The sequence below is a fragment of the Odontesthes bonariensis genome, chromosome 4, assembly GCF_027942865.1.
Source record: "Odontesthes bonariensis isolate fOdoBon6 chromosome 4, fOdoBon6.hap1, whole genome shotgun sequence".
Lineage (NCBI taxonomy): Eukaryota > Metazoa > Chordata > Actinopteri > Atheriniformes > Atherinopsidae > Odontesthes > Odontesthes bonariensis.
In genome coordinates this window covers 17,932,067-17,959,063 of record NC_134509.1, presented here as the reverse complement: position 1 = coordinate 17,959,063, position 26,997 = coordinate 17,932,067, and the positions used below count along the sequence as shown (strand labels likewise).

Sequence of the window (26,997 nt, the reverse complement as noted above, 5' to 3'; positions counted from 1 at the left end):
TTTTCTCTCCACAGCTTGAGAAACATGTAATAATAATTAAACAATTCAAAACAACTTGAACTCAAACTTGTCATTATTGTACGGTTCATGCAACGTGTTAGAAATGTGTTTTTTACATTTATATTCACAGTGGGGTGCCATGACCTAAACGTGTGGAAAGTTATAAATCATCTCTGTCCATTTAGCCTTCTTACACTTGCTCTGACTTAAACTGCTACTGTGTCAATGCTAAATTATGAAAAGAAGTTCTAACTCAAAGGTCACAACAATAAGGATCAAAGGAAATATGTGTCCCTGTATAGGTCCCTCACTGTGTCAGGAGAAACTGAGTCCTTTCAGGCACTAGATCAAATCAAATCAAATCAAATTTATTTATATAGCACATTTCATGTACAAACAATTCAAAGTGCTTTACATAAAATAAAAGCATTGCAGCAGGGAGTGGAAGACAAAAATTAATATAAAGAGAAACAAATAAAATCATTTAAATGAATTTAAAAACAAGCAACAGTCAAGAAAAGTTCAAAGATACCGCACAGATTTCATGCATAGACACATGAGAACAGAAATGTTTTTAACCTGGATTTAAAAAGGTCTCCATTTGGTGAAAGTTTAAAGGGATAATCCGGAGTAAAATGCACTTTAGGTCAATTTACGGGATGTTGGGAGTACATACGTTGAATTGACATCAAAATCATTTAATTCTGATGTGTTTTGAGAATTTTGATTTGACCGTTTTCAGCCAAAAGTCGTTAGCCTGGAGGAGAGTGGGGCATATGGTATCGCCGCTACAAAACGCTATTTTTACACCTCTTCTACAGCTCCAAACAACATAACACTTACGTGGTAGTGAGTAGAGGGTCCCTAAATCCAAACAGAAGTGTCCCGAGGTCTTCATGTGGTCGGATAGAGAGTCCAGAATGAATTTAATCAAGCCAGTATCTTTCCGGAAATGCTCCTGCTGCAGCTGGCATCTTCAGCGTAAAGTCCGTATAGTAGAGCCGAGTGTGGAGTAACACGCTCTGGAAATTCACAATTTCGTTGCCGTTTTTTTTTTACAAACATAGTCCAGTATTTCTTTCGAAAGCCAGGATAGGAACAAACACGCACCATAACTCCAAAAGAAGTTTGCTCCGCTGTTTGTTCAACAATCTGCTCACACACCTCTCCTTCTTCTGTGATGGTCACTCCAGTCACGCAAAAGACGTCTTCCGTAAACAGGAGGCTAGGTCACGCGAGACGTAAGGTCACGTGACATTTTATAAAATTCCAACCTGTTAGTAAGCTAGGCTTTGCTGTTGCATACAACTTCATTTCACTTTCGAAAGAAATACTGGACTATGTTTGTAAAAAAAAACGGCAACGAAATTGTGAATTTCCAGAGCGTGTTACTCCACACTCGGCTCTACTATACGGACTTTACGCTGAAGATGCCAGCTGCAGCAGGAGCATTTCCGGAAAGATACTGGCTGGTTTTAAATTCATTCTGGACTCTCTATCCGACCACATGAAGACCTCGGGACACTTCTGTTTGGATTTAGGGACCCTCTACTCACTACCACGTAAGTGTTATGTTGTTTGGAGCTGTAGAAGAGGTGTAAAAATAGTGTTTTGTAGCGGCGATACCATATGCCCCACTCTCCTCCAGGCTAACAACTTTTGGCTGAAAACGGTCAAATCAAAATTCTCAAAACACATCAGAATTAAATAATTTTGATGTCAACTCAACGTATGTACTCCCAACATCCCGTAAATTGACCTAAAGTGCATTTTACTCCGGATTATCCCTTTAATCTCCACTGGCAGTTTGTTCCACTAGTTTGCAGCTTAACAGCTAAATGCTGCTTCTCCATGTTTAGTCTGGACTCTGGACTGGACCAGCTGACCTGAGTCCTTGGATCTAAGAGCTCTGCTGCCTTTATATTCTCTGAACATATCACAGATGTAAACCATCAGCAGGCTTTTAAAATCTATTCTGTGACTGACTGGAAGCCAGAGTAAAGATTTTAAAGCTGCTGTGATGTGTTCAGATCTCTTAGTCCGGGTTAAAACTCCAGCAGCAGCGTTCTGGATGAGCTGCAGATGTTTAATGCTCTTTTTGGGGGACGCAACGAAGAAAAGACTTGAGCCTGCAAAGTTGTCCACAAGACAAAATGTATAAAATATGAAGTATACTATTAATTTAAGATGGCTCTGTCAGAAGTCAGCCATGGTGCCTGAGAAGTTTAAGCAATTTCTTTGGCAATTAATTTGGCCAAAGGTCATTTCTATCCGTGCCCTTGTTTTAGCATGTGTATGTGCATGTGCATGTGCATGTGCATGTGCATGTGCATGCCCTTATTCCTGGATCAGGATATGGCGTGAGGAGGTACGGCCAGCATGCATAGCCTCTGTCCCCAAGCAGGACACCATTGAACTCTCCTGCAGAATAAGAGAAATGTTGAATGGATATACATGTGTTAAGACTTGGCAATTTGATGCAATATGTGCCTTAAATGGCTATCTATGATAAAGTATGACGAGCACTTTAAATTCCTTAAGATGACCTCTACACCTGACCTCTCATTAGATCACCAAAATTCTGCCTATGCTACACCTTACTTCAAAAGTACACTCCTTCGGGTTAGTAAAATTCTTGCGCCTTGTGCAAACCTCTGTGCCAGTGAGGATGCTCGGAAGATCCAAGAATCATGAACTGATCCCGGCCATTTAGCCTCAATGTCGGAAATGAAATGACCTCCATCACAGATCATCTGTATGCACGGAGGATAGGAGTCAATGATGAGCTTTCACAGGGCATAAATGTAACATTGCTCAGCATTACTCAAAGGGGTTGATGTGGAATTTTTCAAAATAAGAAATCCAGTTCAGAGTCTATGGACAATTATCCCCAAGTGTACCTGTACATTTAGGATATGGAAAAATGTTCGGTTTACATAAGTCAGCCTCCACGGGTCCAGCAGGGGCCTGGACAATGTGACAATGTTTAAATCCAGACTGAAAACAGTTCTATTTAGATGTGCATATGACACCTGAAAGTATTTTATCTGCACTCTTCACTTTTAAATTAATTAATTAATGATTTTTTTGTTTTTTGGAATGATTTTATTGCCTTCTTGTGATTTGATGTAGCTGTAAAGCACTTTGAATTGCCTTGTGTACGAATTGTGCTCTACAAATTGCCTTGCCTTGGATGCGTACATGGGTACAGTGAAGTGCACCGATAACATTAGGGAAGCCTGAGGGAGATGATGAACTTAATGCAAATACTTCAGCCAGTAGGTTGTTTTACATTATCGGCTACTGTAAATGTGGAGCAGCAGCCTGAAAGGACAGAGGTCCCCCCCCCCCCCCCCGACATTCGCAATACTGACACTCTCCCTCTGTTCAAGTCTTAACTCAAAACCCATCCGTTTAACTTTGCTTACCTACAGTGATTGCTCCGTTCTGTGTATTTTTAATATGGTATGATGTTTTAATTCCTGCGTTTTATCTAATATCTTGTTTGTACAGTCCTTGAGTGTTTTGAAAGGAGCTTTCAATAATTTGTATCATTAACATTATTACCTGTCCCCCATTTTTCTGAGTCGGGTCCTACGTGGGTGTATATCGGATGTTTGTTAGGTATTGATTAGTTTTAATGAATACCATGTTCTCTCTCATTTAATTTCATGTTCAATACGTGTGTATAGTTGCGTTTCTTTAGTTGCACTGGCACCGACTGATTGATTTTTCGAGACAGTGAAAGTGGTGATATGATAACCACAGTTTTTGTTTCGTTTTTTAGACATGATTGCGGGAGCGCAGAATTCTTGGTGAACATTTCTTTCGGGAGTCTGTTTCAGCATTTTTTTAGTTGCAGCTAAGCTAAGCTTCAACTTTAGCCTGCCAGGGACCAGGCTAGTTCAGCAGCATAAAGTACCATGGTTACTCAGCGAGCGTTCAAATAAGCCACCTTTATGGAACGGAACTCTCGCTAAATTTAGCCAGAAGTAGCGAAATAAGCCAGGCTTTCCGCTAAGCCAGCTTCGTGGAATACCCCCCTGGATGAATGGAGCCATTTCGTTTACAACGCGAAGGACAACAAAACAACCTGCATGATAATGATTGATCATGCCGCCATGTGTGGAGAAGTTCTGTTATGTACAGTGTTGACTAAAATTACTAAAATTTGACTAAGACTAAAATTGATTTTCGACATTGTGACTAAGACTAAATTAAAAAAAGCTGACGAAATTAACACTGCACTGTTGGAGCTTTTTCAGATGAAGTTACACTTTGTGTTTGTATCCAATCCAGCTTTATTTCTACAGCACCTTAAAATAACCACAGTGGACCACAGTGCTGTACAGAAGAGGAGATAAAAGACAAAAGAGCAATAAAGACCGAATAAGTACAAGAAGTAATAATAAGTCAATAAAAATAAGTGCCAAAAGATATGATAAATATACAATAAAATAAGAATAAAAAAGTCAACAACTCAAACGTCAGAGACACAGACCCTGAAATGAGTTAAATCTCTCTATAAACATTACAGCAGATGTATGACATGTAACAATTAGATTTAAGCTCAAATGAGATTTAAAAAGAGAGAAAAAATTTAAAGTTTCAGCTGAGAAATTCCTGTTGTGTTCATCTGGTTTTGTTGATGGTGCTGTACAACACGGATGCATCCTCTCTGGTTTCCTCAGCTCTGGTTCAGGGAGACAAAAAGAGAAATCAGCTGACTGTGCAGATACAGCAGTAAATGATGTCATTCCCATTGAATCCCATGAATGATGAAAACGTAACAACAGAGCAGGAAGATGCAGCAGAAATGAGTCTGTGTGGTGATGTCAGAGTGTGAGGAGCTGCTCACCTTGGGGCTGGACTGACTCTGTGAAACCTGACAACAGCGTACTCAGTAACTTCCTCTGAGTGTCTGTGAGGCTGAGCTGCTCTGTTGTTGGAGTACATAGGATCTGCCTGGTTGTTGCTGAAGTGGACGCTGGCATACTGAGGCTCATCCTGCTCCTCTGGCTTTCCCTGACCACCAACACACTTCACATGTGGTAAAACACATGGAAGTTAAAGAAGGACAGCAAACAGCAAAGGGAGGCTCTTCTCAGTGGAGTCAGTTTTTAGTTCTACAACAGAATAATGAGTCCAAAGCCAAATGTTGTAGTTTTCTACCACAATGATACAAGTGTCCTCACCTGTTCCCTGCCGTCTGCTCTGAGCTCAGGCTCAGATGATCCATTGGAGGTCCTCTTTGTTCTGCTCAGGAGAATCGATGATGAACGAAAGCTGAACATATGAACTCTGAACATGACTGAATGAGTTTAATGAACAATAATGTAACAGAGCTGCTCACCGGATCCACAGACAGGCAGAGAGGAAGACGAGAGGCAGCAGAACAGCAGCAGTTACTGCAGCAGCTGTAGATTGTACTGCTCCTGAACAAACATGGATCAGAATCAGGCTCTGACACGTCATCGAGTTTGACAGCAGGTTTGTCCTCATTGGACCCACAAAACAAGAAACACAACCCCTGATAGATTGATCTATTTATCTATCTATCTATCTATAATTATGTTCAAAGAACAGGAGACCTCTAGTGGTCGTGAGAGCAACAGCATGAGAAAAATGGTGTTGATGATGCTGATGAACGCCTGGTAAAAAGAATGTATTTTATTCCTAAATATGATTGTTTTCTGACCCTAACACAGTCATGTTACTGCCTGAAGCCAACCAGGAAACAATAAAAGTGTTTCAGTGAAATAATGTTGTGTTATTATCTGGAACCAATCTACTGGACAGAGGCTGGACTTCTATCCACTCTGGAGCTGCCCTGGGTGAAAGGTGGAAGCGGGGGTTGGCTGACCTGCAGCTCCCCGTTTGTGGGCTCAAATGTTGGAGTTTTCCCTGGTGGATGAAAGGGTGGTCTGCCTGCACCTTTGGGTCGGGGAAAGGGCTGACTGTTGCTTGCGTTTATGCTCCTAATGACAGTTTGTTGGCCCAAATCTTCTGCCCACTTCAGGCTGGGGATGAGTCACTGCCTGAAGTGGGGGATTTTAAGTATCTTAGAGTCTTGTTCACGAGTAGGGGTATAAAGGAGCGGCAGATTGGCAGGTGGAGTGGGGCAGCATCTGCAGTACTGCTGGTGTTGGACCGGTCTGTTGTGGTGAAGAGAGAAGGTGAAGCTGTCAATTCACCATTCGATCTACATTCCAACCCTGACCGATGGTCATGATGGTCATGACCCTCCAAAGGGTCGCTGGGCTCACCCTTAGGAGCTGGGTCATCCAGGAGGGGCCCAGAGTGGAGCTGCTGCCCCTCTGCATCGAAAAGAGCCAGTTGATGTGGTTCAGGTATCTGGTCAGGACGCCTGCCTACTGAGGTGTTTCGGACATGTTCTACCGGGAGGAGTTTGACTCAGGAGCTGCTGGAGAGACTGTATCCCTCGGTTGGCCTGGGAACAACTCGGTATCCCCCAGAAAGAGCTGGAGGAGGAGGCTGGGCAGAGGGAGGTCTGGGGATCTCTGCTTAGACTGTCCGGACCCAGTTAAGGTTCAGATGGATGCGGGCGGTGGCGTAGTGGGTTAAGCAGCCGCCCTATGTACAGAGGCTACAGTCCTCGCTGCAGCTGGCCCCGGTTCGAGTCCCGCACCGGATGGCCCTTTGCTGCATGTCTTCACCATCTCTCTGCCCCCTGTTTCCTGTCTCTCTCCAACTGTCTATCCATTAAAGGCATAAAAAAGCCCCAAAAAATATATATATAAAAAAAAAAGGTTCAAATGGATGGATGATGTAATGTGATGCTATATTATAGACTGAATGGAAGTCAGAGAAGAGGAAAGAGTTGTCGTATGTTGGTCTTGATCTCACCTCACATAGAGGTGCATGATTGAAAGCAGTCTGTGCCGCTGCTACATCCAACCACCCTCCTTCCTTCTTATGAGGACTTTGTAGCTTTTTAAATGAAAGAGAACAACGTCTGCTCTGATGTGGAAACACTTAAAGAAGTCGTATTTCCCTCCTGCGGCTTGTAGGGGCGGTACTTTACAGGACACCAGAAAGAGTCGTATTTAAGGGTCTATCAAACAAACTATTTATGTTACATACTGGACCTTATCTTCACCAGGCACTGTTCTAGCGCCTCCAGGCCTGCACGCTCAGCTCCACCTGCCCCTTGGCTGTCGGACTAAGTGCGTACTGAGAGGTGGAGCTTGATGGTGGCTGAGCGCAAATGGAGGAAAAGTAAAAACCCTGAGGACCTTCTTGCCTTCCAGTCCTTGCTTTCCACTTTTTCCTCCTCTCTCTCTGCTGCAAAAACTGCCTTCTTCTGTAACAAAATTCAAACTTCTGCTTCCAACCCCAAAAAACTCTTTCAAACTTTCTCGGCCCTCCTCCAACCCCAAACCCCTCTTCCCTCCTCCTCCCTGACGATTTCGCCGACTTCTTTGACAAGAAGGTTAACGATATCTGATCTTCCTTCCCTCAACCCCCAGCTGTCCACACCACCCACACTTGTCGCTCTCCCACTCCTCCCTCCCTACCACCTTCTCCCTCACCTCCCTCTCTGCCCCACTTCTCTCCCCTCTCTGCAAATCAGGTCCTTCACCTTGTAACATCCAGCTGCCCCACCACATGTTCCCTTGACCCATTCCCTTCCCCTCTCCTTCATTCTGCTGCCCCTGATCTTCTTCCTTACCTGACCCACCTCATTAACACGTCTTTGACATCAGGCTCTTTTCCTTCTGCTTTCAGGACTGCCAGAGTCACTCCTCTTCTAAAGAAACCAGCTCTTGACCCTTCAGAGAGCTCTTGACCCACAGACCGGTATTCCTTCTACCCTTTCTTAACAAAACTCTTGAACGTGCTAAACAACTGTCCTCTTACCTCCACCAGAACAACCTCTTGGACCCCCACCAGTCCGGGTTCAAGGTGGGCCACTCAACTGAGACGGCCCTTCTAGCAGTAACTGAATCACTCCAAACTGCTCGAGCTAACTCTCTCTCCTCTGTCCTGATTCTCCTGGACCCTAACCCTAACCCTGGACCTGTCTGCAGCATTTGACACAGTGAACCACGACATCCTTCTCTCTACCCTGGAGGGAATGGGGGTTTCTGGCTCTGCACTCTCTATGTTCTCATCCTACCTGACAGATCGCTTCTACCAGGTCACACTGAGAGGATCTGTGTCGAAGCCACGTAGGCTCACCACTGGGGTTCCCCAACGTTCGGTCTTGGGTCCTCTTCTTTTCTTCCTCTACACATCATCTCTTGGTTCTGTCATCCACTCCCATAACTTTTCCTACCACTGCTATGCAGACGACACCCAGCTGATTCTGTCTTTTCCCCCTTCTGACACCCAAGTGGAAGCACGCATTGCTGCGTGCCTGGCAGACATCTCAGGGTGGATGTCGATGCACCACCTTAAGCTCAACCTGGACAAGACTGAGCTGGTGTTTCTCTCGGGGAACGGCTGCCCATTCCGAGATCTGGCCATCACCATGGATGACTCCGTGGTGACGTCAACTCGGACCGCGAGGAATCTGGGTGTGACCCTGGACGACCAACTGTCGTTCTCGCCAAACATCGCATCAGTGACCAGTTCCTGCCGATTCCTCCTCTACAACATCCGGAGGATTCGCCCCTTCCTCACCGACAAGGCAGCACAGGAGCTCATCCAGGCTCTTGTCATCTCCCGCCTGGACTACTGCAACTCCCTCCTTGCTGGCGCCCCGGCTTCTGCCATCAGACCTCTGGAGCTTGTTCAGAAAGCTGCTGCTCGTCTGGTGTTCAACCTCCCCAAGTTCTCCCACACCACTCCCCTTCTCCGCTCTCTACACTGGCTCCCCGTAGCTGCTCGCATCCAGTTTAAGACTCTGGTGCTCGCCTACAGGGCAGTGGAAGGAACAGCTCCTTCATACCTCCAGGCTATGGTCAAGCCCTACACCCCCGCCCGACCACTTCGCTCTCCAGGCGCCTGGCTGCCCCGTCACTCAGCGGTCCCTGAGCACGATCGACACGGTCACGGCTTTTCTCTGTTCTGGCACCCCGATGGTGGAACGATTTCCCGACTGATGTCAGGACAGCTGAGTCGCTGCCCATCTTTCGCCGCAGGCTGAAAACCCACCTCTTCACAGAAACACTACCCTGATCCGCCCTCTTAGGACATCACCTGTTTCGTCCTAGCTCCTTACGCACTTATTTGTTTCCTAAATTGTCTTTGTTTTCTAAATTGTCTTCCCATTTGTCTAGGTACCTAACTTATCGCATTTACTCTGGCACTAGTTATGCTCTTAGCTGTTTGGTTTTGGAAGGAAATGCACTTATGATTTCTTGTGACCTGAAGTTCTTTTGCCTACCGATGTGGAACACACTTATTGTAAGTCGCTTTGGATAAAAGCGTCTGCAAAATGACCGTAATGTAATGTAATGTAATGTTCTCGTGTCCATTGGAGGAACCTTAACTTGACTGAGTGTTACAGGACCACATGCAAAGACTACATTAAAATAATCTGGAACACAAACCATCAGACAATATATTTCATTACCTGCTGTAATTATAAAATCTTATTTCTCACTATTGGGATGTGGCTGATTATTTTCATTGTGGATTCATATCTTGGATAATTCAGTAAAAAGCCAAATTAATATTATATAAGCAGCTGAAGGTTACAGATCACACATTTACCTCAGGAGAGTTTACAGTCTGTTCAACCCTCAGTTCTTCAAATTAGATATTTAAAAACAACTTCAGTTTAACTGGGAAAAGAAAATGGATGAAGCTTCAGGAGGATCAAATGTTGAAGTGATTCTTCTGGATAAAAAATAGATGTTTTTACAGAAAAGCAGCATCACAGATTTTCAGATATGAAAATCAAACATGATGAAATTATAGTTATTTACAGAATATTTACAGTTTTGGTAGAATGTGAACTTTATAAGAAGATTATCTGGAAGGAGGTCATGCACCTTCTAGGTACTGTGAAATAAAACGACCCGAGTCACATGACCTCATCACAGCCAATCAGTCATTAAAACCACATGAAATATTAACTGAATATAAAAGATCACCTGGAACAACCGTCAGAAGAACTGTGGAGTTCTGACTTCCTCTTGTGTTCTGAGCTTCACAGGAATAATTTCCACTGTGTTCAAGTCTGACGTCAGCGATGGTGAAGTTCTGTCCTGAAGCTTTTGGGGACTCTTCCTCCTCCTTGTACCAGGTGTATTGAGCTGCTGGGTTAGCATCACTGCTGCAGGTCAGAGTCACTGAACTGCCCTCCTCTATCTCAGCAGAGGGACTCACTGACACAGAGGGAAGCTTTGGAGCATCTGGAGAACATGTATGCAGAAACACATCACTGAAATTATTAGAAATATTCTAAATTATTGGAGGACTTTTGTTTCATAAAACAAAACAGCCTCATGTGACTTACACTGAACATTTAAGAAGAGAGATGAAGAGTTGATCCATCCATACTGATTCTCACACTTGCAGTAGTAGTTCCCTTTATCCTCAGAGCTGATGGAGGGGAAACGGTAGCTTCCTCCTGCTCCTTGATGCAGTGTTTGATCCTCCTTGTACCAGGTGTATTGAGCTGCTGGGTCAGCATCACTGCTGCAGGTCAGAGTCACTGAACTGCCCTCCTCTATCTCAGCAGAGGGACTCACTGACACAGAGGGAAGCTTTGGAGCATCTGCAGGAGAAAACATGAAATGTTCATTAGAAGATGATGTGTTTGTTCGGGTGCAATGTGAGTTGGGTGGCAGCCGGAGGTGGAGACCTTGGCGGTCTGATCCTCGGCTACTGAAGCTGGCTCTTGAGACGTGGAACGTCACCTCTCTGTTGGGGAAGGAGCCTGAGCTGGTGTACGAGGCTGAGCGGTTCCAGCTAGATATAAGCCGCATTCGGACAGAGCAGTTCTAAGAACGCAGTTCTAAGAACGCAGTTCTAGGAACGGTCCACCTGGAATTCTGTTCTAATAACTGCCCTTCCCCAGGGGAACTGTTTCATTTTGCATTCGCACATGAGTCGGGACCCTAATAGAGACTGATGCGGCGCAGCCGTCTGCGACAGCGACGTGTTACTTTAGCGCCACATTCAACAACAAAACAGAACAAAACAAAACCCGCGAAAAGTAAGGAGAGAAGAAAAAAACACCACCAAGAAGCTAATATGGAGAGCGGGGAGGCCACCGTGTTCATGGTCTGCATGATGGTGATATTAATCATGGACGATCACATCGGGCGTCTAACGTCGAGGCTGGAAGAGCACACGGAGAGAGGCAGGATCGAGCGCAGGCGATACTTCTTGGTTTCATGAAGGAAGGAGAGCAGAGCGCCGCAGACAAAGGAGGCGACGTGTAAGTTTAACTTATTAAACACCCGCAGGTTGTGTCCGTGTCCTATGAGGAAACATTTCAGCCGTCACAACATGACAAGCGGCGTAGCTACCGACCACCAAACACCTCCGTCAGATGTGTTCCTATAGAACCCAGAACAGACCCAGCCTCGGAGAAGGAGCTAAATGGTTACAGGAACTGAGGGCGATGGTCCCGAGTTCCTGTATGTCCGAATACGGGAAAAAATGTCCCCGTTCCTGAAAAGGTTATAGGAACTGCCAAAGGGTCCTACAGATGGAATGCGCCTATTGAGAATGAGAACTCACGTGACTCCGGTCGGCCGATCGGCCATGTTGGCAGAAGAATCTATTGGTTGCCAGGGGCAACGCCATTAACTTAACGGATATCCTCCCGCATTTGTCATTTCGGCAGGGCAGAGACGAATACAAAAGAAAGAAAGAAAGCAAAGCAATGGAGAGAGATGAGGCGAAAGAAAAGGGACCTTGCAGGGACAAGCTTATTACAAGCGCAAAGCAGCGGTATTTGGAGAAACTGTCCAGCATCCAAAATATTGATCCTTACGAGCTCCCTGCAGCAGAATGGCACAAAGACCTGGACCAGTTACCTCCGTGCACATATATGGACATAGTCAATTATCTTGTGTTTGGTGTAAGTTACTACACTATGCAGGAGTTTAAAAGTCACAAATCTTTGGAATTGTACGAGACTTTCTGCTGTGGCTGGGTGCAGGACTTGGCCATCTACAAGCCTCCAGGTGGCTCTGGTGATGATAACAGCGTTGGTATGGCAAAGGTAAGGTTCTTGTCATGCATTTTAGTGTGTTGTAATTACATTGCATTTAGACACTTCTTGACCAAAATGACAACGTAATTAACTGCGACTTGTTTTGTAAACACTAGATTAACGAGATGTTCAATGTACACAAACGTTTCCAATGTTTTGATGTATGCTAAAGCTTATGTTTAGGTATTTAGTTGTCATTTGATTTTAGCCCAACGACACATACTGTAGCAGGTTATTGTGTTGGGGGCTGCAAAGTGAACAAACCAGTTCTGGGTTGGCTAGGGTACTTATGTGTGATTGCAAGGCGTACATTCCTGGTTAGATTTAAGCCATTAACATTTTGAATGCAAGGTGTACATGTCCTGGTTAGATTACAGCCATTATCAATGTGTCTAAAGTGTAGACTGTAACTTGAAATAAATGCTTTTTACTGTTTAGTTTATTTCACTTTATTTATTTTACAGGTCCTGCATTCACAGAGACTCTGTGAGCCTCCACTTACCCAGTCCAGTGGTATCACTTCAGTTGTGTGGGGCTTGTGGACAGACCCTCCGCTGACACGCCATGGTTTTGCTCTTCTTGTGCTGAATAGTATTTCTTTGTTCTTTTGCACTAGTAACAGTATTATTTTATTATTGCTTGTTGTCAATGTTTACATGCTGGAAATTTTTATACTTTTTATTCTGAATGCACACATGTTCTTTTGCACTGTTAACTTTTCCTAGAGGTATATTGCATTCTGCACCTTGCGCCCTTATTCTTTTTTCCTGTTCTGTTAATAAACATTGTTAAGCCATATCAAGTTGTTTCAAGCATTTATTTCAAACAAATTAAAAGGTAATGAACAAGGCACTCAAACATTTATTTCAAACAAATTAAAAAGTAATGAACAATGAGGAATGAACTCAAACAACACTTTTGCACATGTTCGTTAAGGCACAGCAAACAGTGACAATCTTATCTAAAGGCATTAGGTTTTCACCCTCACATTTGAGCAGCATGTGCACAGGTACAGTTGAATGTAAAAAGCTGAATTTGTCCAGTCAGCGTGGTTCTCCAACATCTCATATGATGGCTTACCTACAACAGAATAAATAGTTTATGAAAAAAACCTATGCAATCAATGGCAAACCCATCACAGAACACATGCAAAATAAAGATACAGACTGAGAGGGTAACGCTGCTCATGGTATGACAAAAGGGCTGAAGGGGTACACATTAACACATTAGCCACATTAGGGGGTAGTTAACATTAATTTTCGAAGAGGCAACAGTTTGCAAATTGAGCATTTTCGAAGAGGCAACAGTTCGCTAGTTAGCTAGCTAGGCAGCAACGTCAGGTGCACTTCAGGGTTTGCAACAACATAAAGTAACTTCGTAGCTTTAAGAGACAACAACATAAAGAGATTTTTAGATAACGTACCCGAGTGAAAATGCAGAGAACACACTCTCATCGACGGAGGGGTGCAATCGAAAGTAAGGTCCAGCCAGCCAGGCAATCCGGCGTCTCCTCGTCAGGTCAGACACCTGCTCTCCCTGATGCTGCATCCATTTAGGAAACCGAAAAAAATGTATTTCGTTGTTCCTATGTTTCCCAAACGTATTATGTGAGGTACTGGAACAGTTCTTCACACAGCAGTGATTTCCAGGCATGTTCTTGCAATTCCGCACTTGGTTTAAACTTACTGATTTAAAAACACACGCATACAATGTAAACGAACGGAGAGAATGGCGTTTTCTCGCTAGCATTCTGCCAACATGGCGGATAGGGGCGGGGCTCTGTACTATGACGACAACTCCTCATTCTCAATAGCACGGCTTGGGCTCCGGAACCAGTCTCCTTGAGAAGGGTTGGACTCTCTTCCACTCTGGAGTTGCCCGTGGTGAGAGGCGCAGAGCGAGTGTGGGCACACTCATTGCCCCCCGGCTGTGTGCCTGCACATTGGGGTTTACCCCGGTTGACGAGAGGGTAGCCTCCCTCCGCCTTCGGGTGGGGGGACGGTTCCTGACTGTTGTTTGTGCTTATGCACCAAACAGCAGTTCAGAGTACCCACACTTTTTGGAGTCCCTGGAGGAGGCACTGGAGAGTGCTCCTGCAGGAGACTCCCTCGTCCTGCTGGGGGACTTCAATGCTCACGTGTGCGATGACAGTGAGACCTGGAGGGGGGTGATTGGTAGGAACGGCCCCCCCCCCCCTCTGAATCAGAGTGGTCGTTCGACCGTGTCCCTCGGGAAGTCCTGTGGGGGGGTGCTCCGGGAGTATGGAGTGCCGGACCCCTAGATAGGGGCTGCTTGGTCTCTGGATTACCGGTGTCAGAGTTTGGTCCGTATTACCAGCAGTAAGTCAGAAGTGTTTCCGGTGAGGGTTGGACTCCCTCAGGGCTGCCCTTTGTCAACGATTCTGTTCATAATCTTTATGGACAGAATTTCTAGGTGCAGCCAGGGCGTTTTGGCAACCTCAGAATCGGGTCTCAGCTTTTTGTGGATGATGTGGTTCTGCTAGCATCGTCAAATCTACGTTCCTACCCTCACCCACGAGCTGTGGGTAGTGACCGAAAGAACGAGATTGTGGATACAAACGGTCGAAAATGGGCTTCCTCTGCAGGGATCACACAAACATGCCTGAAATGTGTCTGAAAGTCTGCAGCGATGGTCTGACTGGTTTGTTCTGTAATTTAACTGTGAGGGGAACAAAGACGTTGACCTTCCTACCATCCACTGAATGTTGCCATATGAGGCTTCTAAATGTGTTTGACTCATTAAATCAGCAGCATAGAAACATAATTCTAGGAGACACAGGTTGGATTAATGTGTGCTCATGTTTGTTCAGTCATGTGTAACTTTGAGGTGGTTTTCAGGATCTCTGATGGTTTGAATCTCCTGAATTTATCTCTGGGAGCCAACTGGGAATAAAACTTCCTCTTTCAGCTGCTCAGTGAAGTCCAGCAGCAGAATGTCAGTGTTAAACAGACAGAGCTGAAGGAAACATGTTCATGAATCTCATTTCTTTTACTCACATTTCACATCAATACGTCTGTATCCTGACCGCTTCCACCCCAGCTGGTTTGTAGCTGAACAGTAATACTGTCCAGAGTCAGAGGACTGGATGGAGCTGAAGAAGAGCTGTGAGTCTTTATTGAGAAGTTTAATATTATTCTTCTCCTTGTACCAGGTGTATTGAGCTGCTGGGTTAGCATCACTGCTGCAGGTCAGAGTCACTGAACTGCCCTCCTCTATCTCAGCAGAGGGACTCACTGACACAGAGGGAAGCTTTGGAGCATCTGGAGAACATGTATGCAGAAACACATCGCTGAAATTATTAGAAATATTCTAAATTATTGGAGGACTTTTGTTTCATAAAACAAAACAGCCTCATGTGACTTACACTGAACATTTAAGAAGAGAGATGAAGAGTTGATCCATCCATGCTGATTCTCACACTTGCAGTAGTAGATCCCTTTATCCTCAGAGCTGATGGAGGTGAAACGGTAGCTTCCTCCTGCTCCATGATGCAGTGTTTGATCCTCCTTGTACCAGGTGTATTGAGCTGCTGGGTTAGCATCACTGCTGCAGGTCAGAGTCACTGAACTGCCCTCCTTTATCTCAGCAGAGGGACTCACTGACACAGAGGGAAGCTTTGGAGCATCTGCAGGAGAAAACATGAAATGTTCTTTAGAAGATGATGTGTATGTTAAACTGTAATATGATCTGGATGTGATTTAGTGAATGCATTGGACCCTCCTTTCCAGTCTCTTCCTGATGCACAGAGAGCTGCAAAAGTCCACAGTGTGTCTTTAACATGAGTAAAGTCTGAGCTAAATGAGCAGTGAAGAAGAGCAGAAATCAAATCCTTTAAAGATAAACTTCTGTCTCCATAATTCATCAAACTGACTGCAGCTGCTGCCACATCTGGACTAAACGTTTCTCCACATCTGTGAAGGTAACCACAGTCAGATTATATCACACAAACATGTCTGAAATGTGTCTGAAAGTCTGCAGCGATGGTCTGACTGATTATTGATATTCAGAGCTGGATCAATACAGTTATTGAAATTACAGTCTTGGTGAGTCCAAACTAAGAGATCAATGTGTGTTTGATGTTTTCTTTTGTGAACATTCTTCTTCAGATTTACTGTCACAGAGATCATTTAATGGTTTGTGGTGTTTGTTCTGTAATTTAACTGTGAGGGGAACAAAGACGTTGACCTTCCTACCATCCACTGAATGTTGCCACATTAGGCTTCTAAATGTGTTTGACTCATTAAATCAGCAGCATAGAAACATCATTTCTAGGAGACACAGGTTGGATTAATGTGTGCTCATGTTTGTTCAGTCATGTGTAACTTTGAGGTGGTTTTCAGGATCTCTGATGGTTTGAATCTCCTGAATTTATCTCTGGGAGCCAACTGGGAATAAAACTTCCTCTTTCAGCTGCTCAGTGAAGTCCAGCAGCAGAATGTCAGTGTTAAACAGACAGAGCTGAAGGAAACATGTTCATGAATCTCATTTCTTTTACTCACATTTCACATCAATACGTCTGTATCCTGACCGCTTCCACCCCAGCTGGTTTGTAGCTGAACAGTAATACTGTCCAGAGTCAGAGGACTGGATGGAGCTGAAGAAGAGCTGTGAGTCTTTATTGAGAAGTTTAATATTATTCTTCTCCTTGTACCAGGTGTATTGAGCTGCTGGGTTAGCATCACTGCTGCAGGTCAGAGTCACTGAACTGCCCTCCTCTATCTCAGCAGAGGGACTCACTGACACAGAGGGAAGCTTTGGAGCATCTGTAGAAGAAAGCATGAACTCATTTAACATCTAATAACGTGAGTTTTTTATGTCTGTGGAAGCATCTGAAACCTTAAAGGTGGTTTTCTGTGTCGTTGGTGGTTAGAATCTCCTGAACATCCAGACATGTTTGACACCCAGTTCTGAATAAAACTGTCTCTTCTTAAATCAGCAGCTAACTACAAGTTAGGCTGCAGTACAATATGTTTAAGGCTCATCCAGATGGTGAAATGTTGGTGGAAGACTGTTGAGTGAACTCACACACTGATGGAGAGGGACACTCCTTGTATCCTTTTACAGCACAGGAAACTCTGTCTGCAGGATAAAATGAGGTTGAAATAGGAAAAGATGTTCCTCTCCGAATTATCTGCTCATTCTTGGTCCAGACATAGGAACGATGATCAGACAGACGACTGCTGTGACATTTCAGTTCTGCCCAGTAATAACCCCATTTGTACTCTGATGATCTGATCACCTGCACCTGGAGAGCTGAACACATGAAGAAACAACAGAAATGTCATTTATGTTCTTACATACATGCAAAAAGCATCTGGAGCCAAATGATGATTCAGAGAAAATGTTACCTGAGACAGACAAAAAGACTCCAGGTGAACCAGTAAAACTTCCAACTTGTTGGTTTGTTATGAATCTAAACTTGTACTGAGCTGAGTCGCTCTCTCTCAGGTCTGTGATTCTCAGAGAGCAGACTTTCCCTGTAAAGAGATACTGAACACGACCTGTGTAGTCCGAGTCTGTCCTCAGATCCACAGGAGCTTTATCATCACCTTCCCTGAACCAGAAACTTTTTATAACTTTATAATATGTTCCGTATGGATGGGTGTAGGTGCAGCTGATTTCCACTGTTGATCCTTTCACAGCACAGATCGATGTACGATTGTAAGTCACACTCCAGTCACTCTGACCCTGAACCGCTGTAACACAGAGCACATCAGAGCCCACAGTCAGAACGAACAGCCTCAGGAACCAAACACAAAGTGGTCCCTCAGCTCCACATGGTCAGTGTGATGAAGACTGGAAGATGAACACATGCTCTCCACAGTCAGTCTCAATCTGCTCTGAGGGAGGAGATCATAGAGTGTCAGGATGCAGTGAAGGAACAGAGATGTGGTGAACCAGAGAACTCTGATTCAGTTTACTGAGCAGAGAAAGAGGAAGAGTTTTATTATCACACTCTTTCTGCTTATTTTAGCCCGTTTGTTCTCTCTGCCTTCGACTTGTTGCTGAGTTAAATGTGAGAGTCAGATAAATGTAAAGCATAAAGTTTACAGGAAACACTTGACAGCATCTATTGTAGAGTAAAAACTAAACTGTCTTGTGTTATCTGCACAGAGCATGGAAACCTCATGATCTCCACCATCAGGAACAGAGAGTCTCAGCTTCAGAGAGTCTGAATCAGCTCATTAAGCTGCAGGCAGAAATGACTGTTTAACAACACTAAAGTTTGTTCAGTTATGAAGAATCCATCAAAGTAAAATCACTGTTTAACTTGGATAAAAACATCCAGCATTTTAATGAAGTTCCAGTTTACAGACTCCATGTTGGCCCACGTTGGTCTCTCTGATTCCAGTGAAGGTAAATGTAGACATACGGTACCTGACACCGAGAGAAGGACGACAAGAAATCCACTCAGCGCTGCAGTTAAACTCATGGCTGCTCCTCTCGTCTGTCTAGGACTCCTCACACACAATAAAACATGTCAGCAGCTCAGTGATGTTTGTAATGAGCAACAATCATGTAACAAGATGTGCACGGATGATGAAGAATAAACATTTGAACTCACGATAGACTGAGACGTCTGTACAGATAAGCTCCCTGTGTGTCTGCAGTGAGCTGAAGGCAGAAGGAGAGCCGTGAAGTTATATTTCCTTCCTCTTTCTTTTGATTTGCACAAAGTGCAAAACCAAAAACCCCTCTGAACATCATCTGTGAAAGAACAAGAGACTAGTTTAGTCAGTTGTGGGCTCGGAACCGACTCCCACATCAGACAAATTAAAGCAGCTGACGGTCAGAGAACTCCAGGACAGACCTGTGACAGCTGCTCCAAAGCATCAGCTTCATCACCGTTGCTCACAATGTTTCATTTCTCTTCTTCACATGCAAAGATTTGTGCTGAACATGCAGTTCAGAGTGACTTCAGGCACCACCTGCAGAACGGTTGTAGGGGATCTCACACCTGAACTCCTTTAGTCCTTCATTTGTGGAACAGAACTTCTCGAGCATTCGGTTGTTTCCTTTCCAGGAAGCCACACCCCCAGCTCCCCTCAGTAAACCCCCTGCTTTCACTTCCTTTTCCAACAGCCTCACAGGGGAAGGCCACACACCTCCAGGCTGGCAGGTCACACTTTATTTACCTTCAATCTCCGATCTTTGATAAAAAGACATTTGCTTTTTGTCTAACTGACATCGTAGAATATACCTGTGCCTCAGGGGAAAGAAAGAAAAACTTTGCTGTTGGTACATTCAGGTTGTCACGACCTCATTTTTGGAAACTTAATATGATCAACTGAAGCAACATTTATTTTAATGTCACAGACTGGGCTGTAATGCTGGGGGAAGAAGAAATGGATAGGAGGGTCAGCACCAGACTACATTAACTTCCGCGGGAACACTGAGTATGTGGACAGAGCCAATACATTCAACGGCTTTGATAGTGTGGCTTTTTCCCCCCCACGTCGCCAAGCATCCTCCGCAGCAGCTTCCATCACCAGGCCTCCTGAGCCCAGCTGCACCCCACATCTATGGGTTAGCCCAGAGTCACATAATTTTGTTTTAAAGTCTTAATGTGTTTGTGGCCCTTCAACATAACACAAAGGCTCAGATTTGTTTTTAATGGGAGTGGTGTTACATTGTATGGCACCTATAGGGGGAGCCAGAAAGCAAAGTTTCTCCAAATTCTTGTTACTTTAAATGGTTTTTCCTTCCAGGAGCTGTGGTTTCACTTCATTATCAAAAGGAGACTTTAGTTAATGTTTTAACTCCAGGATGGTGATGAGTCCACAGCTTCTTCAGGTGCTGCAAACTCAACATGTAAGATACTTATACCCAGATTCAGACTGGAAAACAAACGTGCATTCAACTCCAAACATCCACATTATCCAACAACTGCAGCAGCTTCCAGTTTAAATACAGCAGAGTTCACTCATTAAGACTCAACATGATGTTTATTACTGGATCAACGTCGTAAAATTCTAACAAACATGGAACAAATATCACAACATAAAAATATTTTGTATTTACAGCAGATTCAGAACAGCAGCGTGGAACAATGAATAAAATAAAGCCGAACGTCAGTGTCCGAACATCTCCTGCGAGGCGTACGTCATGTAGAGGAAGCCGTCCTCGTCCTGGTGGTCTTTGTACACCTGAGCCATGGTGAGGGACATGCTGGCCAGCCCGCTGTTGTTGATGAGCAGGTAGAAGGCCTGACTGGGCAGCAGCGCCATCCGGTTCCTGAGAGAGGAGACAAAGAGCAGCCGTTAGCTGCTCCTCATGCACTCAGAAGCCATCGAGAACAAGTCCGACCTCAAAACATTTTAAACCTGCATGTTAACTTTACTGCGTCCTTTTGGTAGCAGGAAGAAGCCACGTGTCAAAGTCTCACCTCAGAAGGAAGTTCTGTTCAGGTTTTTTTGGGGGCTTTAATGGACAGGATAGTTGAAGAGAGACAGGAAGTAGGGGGCAGAGAGAGGGGGAGTGGCATGCAGCAAAGGGCCGTCCAATGCAAAACTCGAACCGGGGCCAGCTGCAGCGAGGACTATAGCCTCTGTACATGGGGCGGCTGCTTAACCCACTACACTACCAGGTTTTAAATGTTGATCAGACCTGAAAGGTTCTGCTCTCAGCTGGAATCCAAGTCTATGAAACCTGGTCCAGTCGCAACATTAATCATTGTTCGCCTTCATGAAAACTTGGCTGTGCCCTCTGAAAGCTTCCATTTCCACAGACACTTCCAACAGGATACGTACTGTGAGAAAAACCTCTGAACATTCAAACTCAAAATGTTAGATTTTGTATTAAAAGGAAAATCATTTACATTAAAGCATGAAGCAGTCACACAAGCAGGTCCTGTGACAGCTTTTATTTGGCCGTCTACCAAGGGGATTCCAGGACCTGCAGTGGAGCTCAAGGAACTGACAACTAACCCGTCTATGGATATCCAGCACCAGCCATTTACCGACTGCTGTTAGGAACAGAGTTACGATTCCCATCTTTAATTCGAACAGAGTTTGGCCAGTTGCAGGATCATTGGCGAGAGGAGATCATCCAAGCCTGTTAAAGTAGGAAAACTATAGTTTCGCTCAACTGTGCTTAACATTTTTCCTTCCTCTTAAAGACCAAATTCAGGTCACAGAGTATAAATGTTAATTCGTCTTCAGGAGGCCCAACACTCAAATGTCTGACCAACTGGTCAAAAGTTGTTCCCAACGCTGCAAACATGTTTGTTGTTCCAGTGATCAGCAATCGCTGCTTCAACAGAAGAAAAGAATACTCAAATATTCTGACTCGAAACAGCTGAAGATTTAGCCACATTTCAACTCTACGATGACTTCTGAGTTTGGTTTAAAGTTAGCGGCCACCACCTGATCACACCAAAGCAGATGATAGATAACCACTGACGAGAATTAGCTGTGAAGAAACGTTCAGGTTGAAATGCACTTTGAGACAGATTGACAAAAAGAGTCTCAGTTTGGTCATCTCTGGATGGAGCCTTTGCCTCTCCAGATGGTTCAATTACAAGCAGCCGATAATACAGAACAGAAGCTGATGTGCAGCTGCTTTATAGTTCTGCAGCAACAAGGTGATTCCCAAAGAGCTGTTTGCTGAAAACTTGGCATATCTCAGCATGGTGTGCAGTGTGTCCTTAAAACATTTGAGGAAACTGGACAAGTGGAGGACAAAAGAACAAGTGTCAGGCCTAAAGAACTATCTACAGCAGATGAACAGGATCTGAAAGTAATGTCCTTAAGAGGAAAAAGATCCAGCAAAGACCTGACACAGGAGCTGAGAGATGCATCTGGACCTTCAGCTGATCCATCATCTGTTGGCCCAAGCCTCATCAGAAATGGTCTCCATGGAAGGGTGGCTGTCAAGAAGCCGTTCTTAAGGAAGGGAAACAGGGAGAAAAGGCTGAGCTGTGCCAAAGGACACAAGAAGTGGACTGAAAATCAGTGGCAGCAGGTCTGATGGAGGGATGAATCCTCCCCAGAGCCCGGAGCTCAACATTACTGAAGTAGTGTGGGATCATGTTGGCAGAGAACGGAACAAAAGGCAGCCAACATCCAAAGAGCAGCTTTGGCATGTCCTTCAAGAATCCTGGAGAACGATTTCTGAAGACTCCTTAAAGAAAGGACAGAAAGCTCATCTGAGAGGGTTCAGGCAGTGTTGGAGGATAAAGGAGCTCAGACCAGATATTCACTTTAAAGCTGCTTAGAAACTGTTTCTGCCTCATCAAATCAGAGAAATCAAATCCAGAACAGCAGCAAGAGATGAGACGTTCCCACATTTTGATTAATTTTCAATGTGCACAGATTACAAAGCACACGTGTGATTTATAAAGAGTTCAATGACTTTAAAGCATGTTTTCCCCACATAGTTAATGACTCTGGATTCAAATCAAGTCTGAACTTTTTTTTTTAGATTATTCAAGCAGACACTACAGAGCGCCATGTGATGAAGGAATTATAGATGAAGTTACCCTAACATACTGAGAATGCCATCAGACATGGTGATTTATTGGAAGACTTGGATCTCTGACTGTTTAACTCCACAAATTGATTTCAGGTCTCAGGAGACAAAGTGTCACGTTACCCAACCTTCTGCTGAATCATCATGACCAAGCAGAAACATCTTGGAAATGTGCAGAGGAGCAACCCAAAGAATTCAGACATTAATGAGAGAGCGCTGGCTGTCCATTCCCCAGAAATTAGACCCATCCCTTCAGCTCAGACTTCACTGGGAAACACACAAACTGACAGATTTTCTTTAGTTTCACGTTCTAACCGACTCTTTGTTTCCAGCTTAAACTATGATGAACGGATCTTATCAGGAAGCATTTCGTTGCCGATTAAATGCTGTAAATATTTCCCTTTTTTTGTGATTTAACAGATAAAAGATCATTTTTTCACGCAGCGCTGAAGCTGTAATCAGAAGTCACTCAGATCAGTTCATAGAACAGAAAGTCACCAGCAGGTTAACAGTTTTATTGTTCCAGGACTACGCACACTGACCGAGCCTTGAAGGGCTTCTCACCTGATGATGGTGACGAACTGGGTCATGGTGAGTTCGTGCGGCACCAGGAACTTGGTCTTGTCCAGCGGAGGCAGATACTTCTCCCGCTCGTAGCGCTCGATGATGACCTGCGAAGCGCCGAAAAACAGCTGAGGACAACCGGAGCCACCTCAGAGAGCCGGGACACGGGTTTAAGCATCACTTACCGGGATCTTATTGGGGAACTTGGACCTGATCCCCGCCACCTCCTGCTTCCTCGTGGCTGCGTAGAGAAAAGAAAAGTCAGTGAGTATCTGCAGGTTCCACCCGGGTTCTCCTGCGTGTTGCTCGGGACATTTACCGAAGCTCTTCCTCAGTTTGAAGGGTCTGCTCTGCAGCTGAGTCTTGTCAAACGGAGGCATGCTCTGGGTATGTGCGTGTGTGTGATGGAGGTAACAGCGGCGGGGCGCGCGGAGTTCAGCACGCGGACTGTCCCGAGCTGCAGTTAAATAGAGGCGGCTGTGGCGCATCAGCTGATTAGCACATGTCCGCAGTCACAGCCTGCATCATCTGCGGAGCTTAATGAGGTTAGAGCGGCTGCGGAGCTCCGGCTGCCCCGGGCCACTCCCCCAACCAACATGAAGTATTTTTTCACTTCATGTTCAGAATACACAGCGTCGTGTTTATTATGGGGCCGTTTCATTGAGCGCATCATTTCTAGTTAGTTTCTTGTTTTTACTAATTTAGGTCAACATCAAGTGTTATTTAGACATATCACAACAAATGTCACCTTAAGGATAAAGTTCAATTGGGGCGGTCTGTGGTGTAGTGGGTACAGCAGACGCCCCATGTACAGAGGCTATAGACCTCGGCCCTTTCCTGTTATTCCCCCTCTCTCTGCCCCCTGCCTCCTGTCTCTCTACACTGTCCTATATAGTAAAGGAATAAAAAGCCCCAAAAAATAATAATAATAAAAAAAAGGATAAAGTTCAATTCAAGCCAGTTACAATCTAATTCATACAGAACCAATTAAATAAAGTTTCCCAGCTCAGGAAACCAACAGACTGCATTAAAAACTTCTCTCTGATCCAATCTGCCGTCCTGAGTGTGCACGAGGCGACTATGGAGAGAAAAAATTCTCTTTTAACAGGACCTCCATCAGAACCAGAACCAAGAAGGGCGACCATCTGCCTGGACCAGCTAGGGGCTGAGAGGACAGAAAAGAGGGGACAACCAGCACCGTAACACCAGGCCAGGGATACCTGCTGAGAAAGAGAAACAGTTATGACAACAATGATGTCATATGTACATGGAGAGGAAAGAGAGCAGAGTTACACGACTGAACTAAAGTCCTGATCCAGTCCATCATTGTGAAAATGCATTAAGCATTCTCATTGTGAGAATGCATTCTCACATTTAGGTTCCTGTTTCTCTTTATTCATTATTATTCCGCCAGTTTTCGGCGCTTAACTACTTCAGCATACTTTCAGCCATTTCAACACTTTTGGTATCAAAATGTTCAGCTCTTTCAGCAAATTACTGCAATTATTTCTGGTGTTTCTGACTTTTAAACTTTTTAAGCTATTAAGCTTTTTGTGCAAGTTTTTCTTCCTTTAAAAGTAATGGTAAATCCTTTCAAATCCTTTCAAAAAGCTTCCTCCTCTTTAAAAACTTAACTACTTCAGCATACTTTCAGCTAGAGAAAAAATTCAAATTTTAAAATGTTCACAAGACAGTCTGCTGTTACCAAATGTTTCAGCTTTTAAAAATATTCGGCCAATTTTGAAACATGAGAGTTTAAAAAATATGAACATTTTGCTCCTTCTGGGATTTTTATGAATGAGACATTCAGCAGTGCGTGCTGATAAGTTTCAACTTTTTCAGCTTTTCAAACAACTTACTATAACTTTCATACAGTTTAACTGACAAAAACAAATTAAACCTTAAAATGTAGGAAAAATGTCCTCTTTCAGCCAATGTAACTACTAAAGAGCTCACATTGACAGAATTTCAGCTATGAGCCTGTAAGTGAGAACAATCTCTCAAATTCTGACGAATTCTCCCATTCACTCCAATGTTAAATTTCGGAGCACTCAAAAATCAGCTTCAATTGTGTTCAACCTGCTGCCATTTAAATATATTTCACTCCACTTATATAAAAACTACATTGCCGTGTTCCTCTAAGCCTTCTGCTTCTGACGGTGTTCAAATTATTTTCCTCGCTCTTATACTTTTCTCAAACGAAGTCATAGGATAGAGTATTGCGAGTCAGCCTTTTGCTGCAGTTCGCTGTTTGTGTCTGTCAGTATTCACTTGTGCTTTCACAGGACTGAATAGTCTAGTGGTAACACTGTCGCCTTTCGTGCGGGTGACCCAGGTTTGAATCCCCTACATGACAGATTCATAAAGTTTTTTCAACTACTTCAGCAGACTTTCAGCCATTTCAACGAATTTGGTATAAAAAATTTGGTATATTTGTCTTTTAGCATGGTTCTTCAAATAGCTTGAAATCATTCCACTTTTGTCTTTTAACATTCAAATTCCTTCAACCCTTCATACATATATATAACATATACAAACATACATCTTACTTTTAACTCTTCAGCTTCTTCAACGAAGACTTCTATAGTTTTTTCCAGAACTGCAGTAGATGGAGCCGGAGCAGCTGCAGTTCGCTGTGTGTATCAGCTCGTTAAGCGCAGCTGTGTACTAACTGCTCTCACTCAGGACATATCTTTGTATACGTAGTATTCACTTGTGCTTTCACAGGACTGAATAGTCTAGTGGTAACACTGTCGCCTTTCGTGCGGGTGACCCGGGTTTCAATCCCCTACATGACAGATGCATAAAGTTTTTTCAACTACTTCAGCAGACTTTCAGCCATTTCAACGAATTTGGTATATTTGAGCTTTTAGCATGGTTCTTCAAATAGCTTGAAATCATTCCACTCTTGTCTTTTAACATTCAAATTCCTTCAACCCATCATACATATATATAACATATACAAACATACATCTTACTTTTAACTCTTCAGCTTCTTCAACGAATACTTCTATAGTTTTTTCCAGAACTGCAGTAGATGGAGCCGGAGCAGCTGCAGTTCGCTGTGTGTATCAGCTCGTTAAGCGCAGCTGTGTACTAACTGCTCTCACTCAGGACATATCTTTGTATACGTAGTATTCACTTGTGCTTTCACAGGACTGAATAGTCTAGAGGTAACTCTGCCGCCTTTCTTGCAAGTGACTTGGGTTCAAGTCACCTGCAGAGCATTTCACCACAGAGCTGAACAGTTGTCATGAAAAAGATGATAAGTTAAATGGAGGACCACAAAAATGATCTAAAATGGGGAAAAGAGAAACACAGAAAAGAAAGAAATGGTTTAATTGAAAGCAGTTTAAAAAATATGAACATTTTGCTCCTTCTGGGATTTTTATTAATGAGACATTCAGCAGTGCGTGCTGATAAGTTTCAACTTTTTCAGCTTTTCAAACAACTTACTATAACTTTCATACAGTTTAACTGACAAAAACAAATTAAACCTTAAAATGTAGGAAAATGTCCTCTTTCAGCCAATGTAACTACTAAAGAGCTCACATTGACAGAATTTCAGCTATGAGCCTGTAAGTGAGAACAATCTCTCAAATTCTAACGAATTCTCCCATTCACTCCAATGTTAAATTTCGGAGCACTCAAAAATCAGCTTCAATTGTGTTCAACCTGCTGCCATTTAAATATATTTCACTCCACTTATATAAAAACTACATTGCCGCGTTCCTCTAAGCCTTCTGCTTCTGACGGTGTTCAAATTATTTTCCTCGCTCTTATACTTTTCTCAAACGAAGTCA

The 26,997-nt window shown here is 43.9% G+C and overlaps 2 protein-coding genes across 4 annotated transcripts; both read right to left on the bottom strand.

Annotated features, from left to right (window-relative positions):
* Positions 1-4,333: 4,333 nt before the first annotated feature.
* Positions 4,334-19,157, bottom strand: LOC142378595 (B-cell receptor CD22-like). 2 transcript variants are annotated; one of them, XM_075463286.1, is made up of 14 exons: positions 18,972-19,157; positions 18,726-18,868; positions 18,539-18,621; positions 17,509-17,856; positions 17,186-17,413; positions 16,660-16,923; positions 15,525-15,785; positions 15,157-15,420; positions 10,430-10,690; positions 10,065-10,325; positions 5,354-5,435; positions 5,196-5,256; positions 4,859-5,040; positions 4,334-4,693 (listed from the first exon to the last, which is right to left on the bottom strand). In XM_075463286.1, the coding sequence occupies exons 2-14, from the start codon at positions 18,866-18,868 to the stop codon at positions 4,633-4,635; spliced, it is 2,499 nt and encodes an 832-aa protein (XP_075319401.1). In that variant the 5' UTR covers positions 18,972-19,157; the 3' UTR covers positions 4,334-4,632. The 2 variants fall into 2 exon arrangements, with proteins under 2 accessions (XP_075319401.1, XP_075319402.1); XM_075463287.1 differs by lacking the exons at positions 18,726-18,868; positions 18,972-19,157 and having other exon boundaries at positions 18,539-18,696.
* Positions 19,158-20,118: 961 nt separating this feature from the next.
* On the bottom strand, positions 20,119-23,812 carry map1lc3c (microtubule-associated protein 1 light chain 3 gamma). Of its 2 annotated transcripts, XM_075463289.1 has the most exons (4): positions 23,514-23,812; positions 23,380-23,435; positions 23,195-23,301; positions 20,119-20,395 (listed from the first exon to the last, which is right to left on the bottom strand). In XM_075463289.1, exons 1-4 carry the CDS (start codon positions 23,680-23,682, stop codon positions 20,233-20,235), a joined length of 495 nt encoding a protein of 164 aa, XP_075319404.1. In that variant the 5' UTR covers positions 23,683-23,812; the 3' UTR covers positions 20,119-20,232. The 2 variants fall into 2 exon arrangements, with proteins under 2 accessions (XP_075319404.1, XP_075319403.1); XM_075463288.1 differs by having other exon boundaries at positions 23,380-23,812.
* Between the last annotated feature and the right edge of the window lie 3,185 nt (positions 23,813-26,997).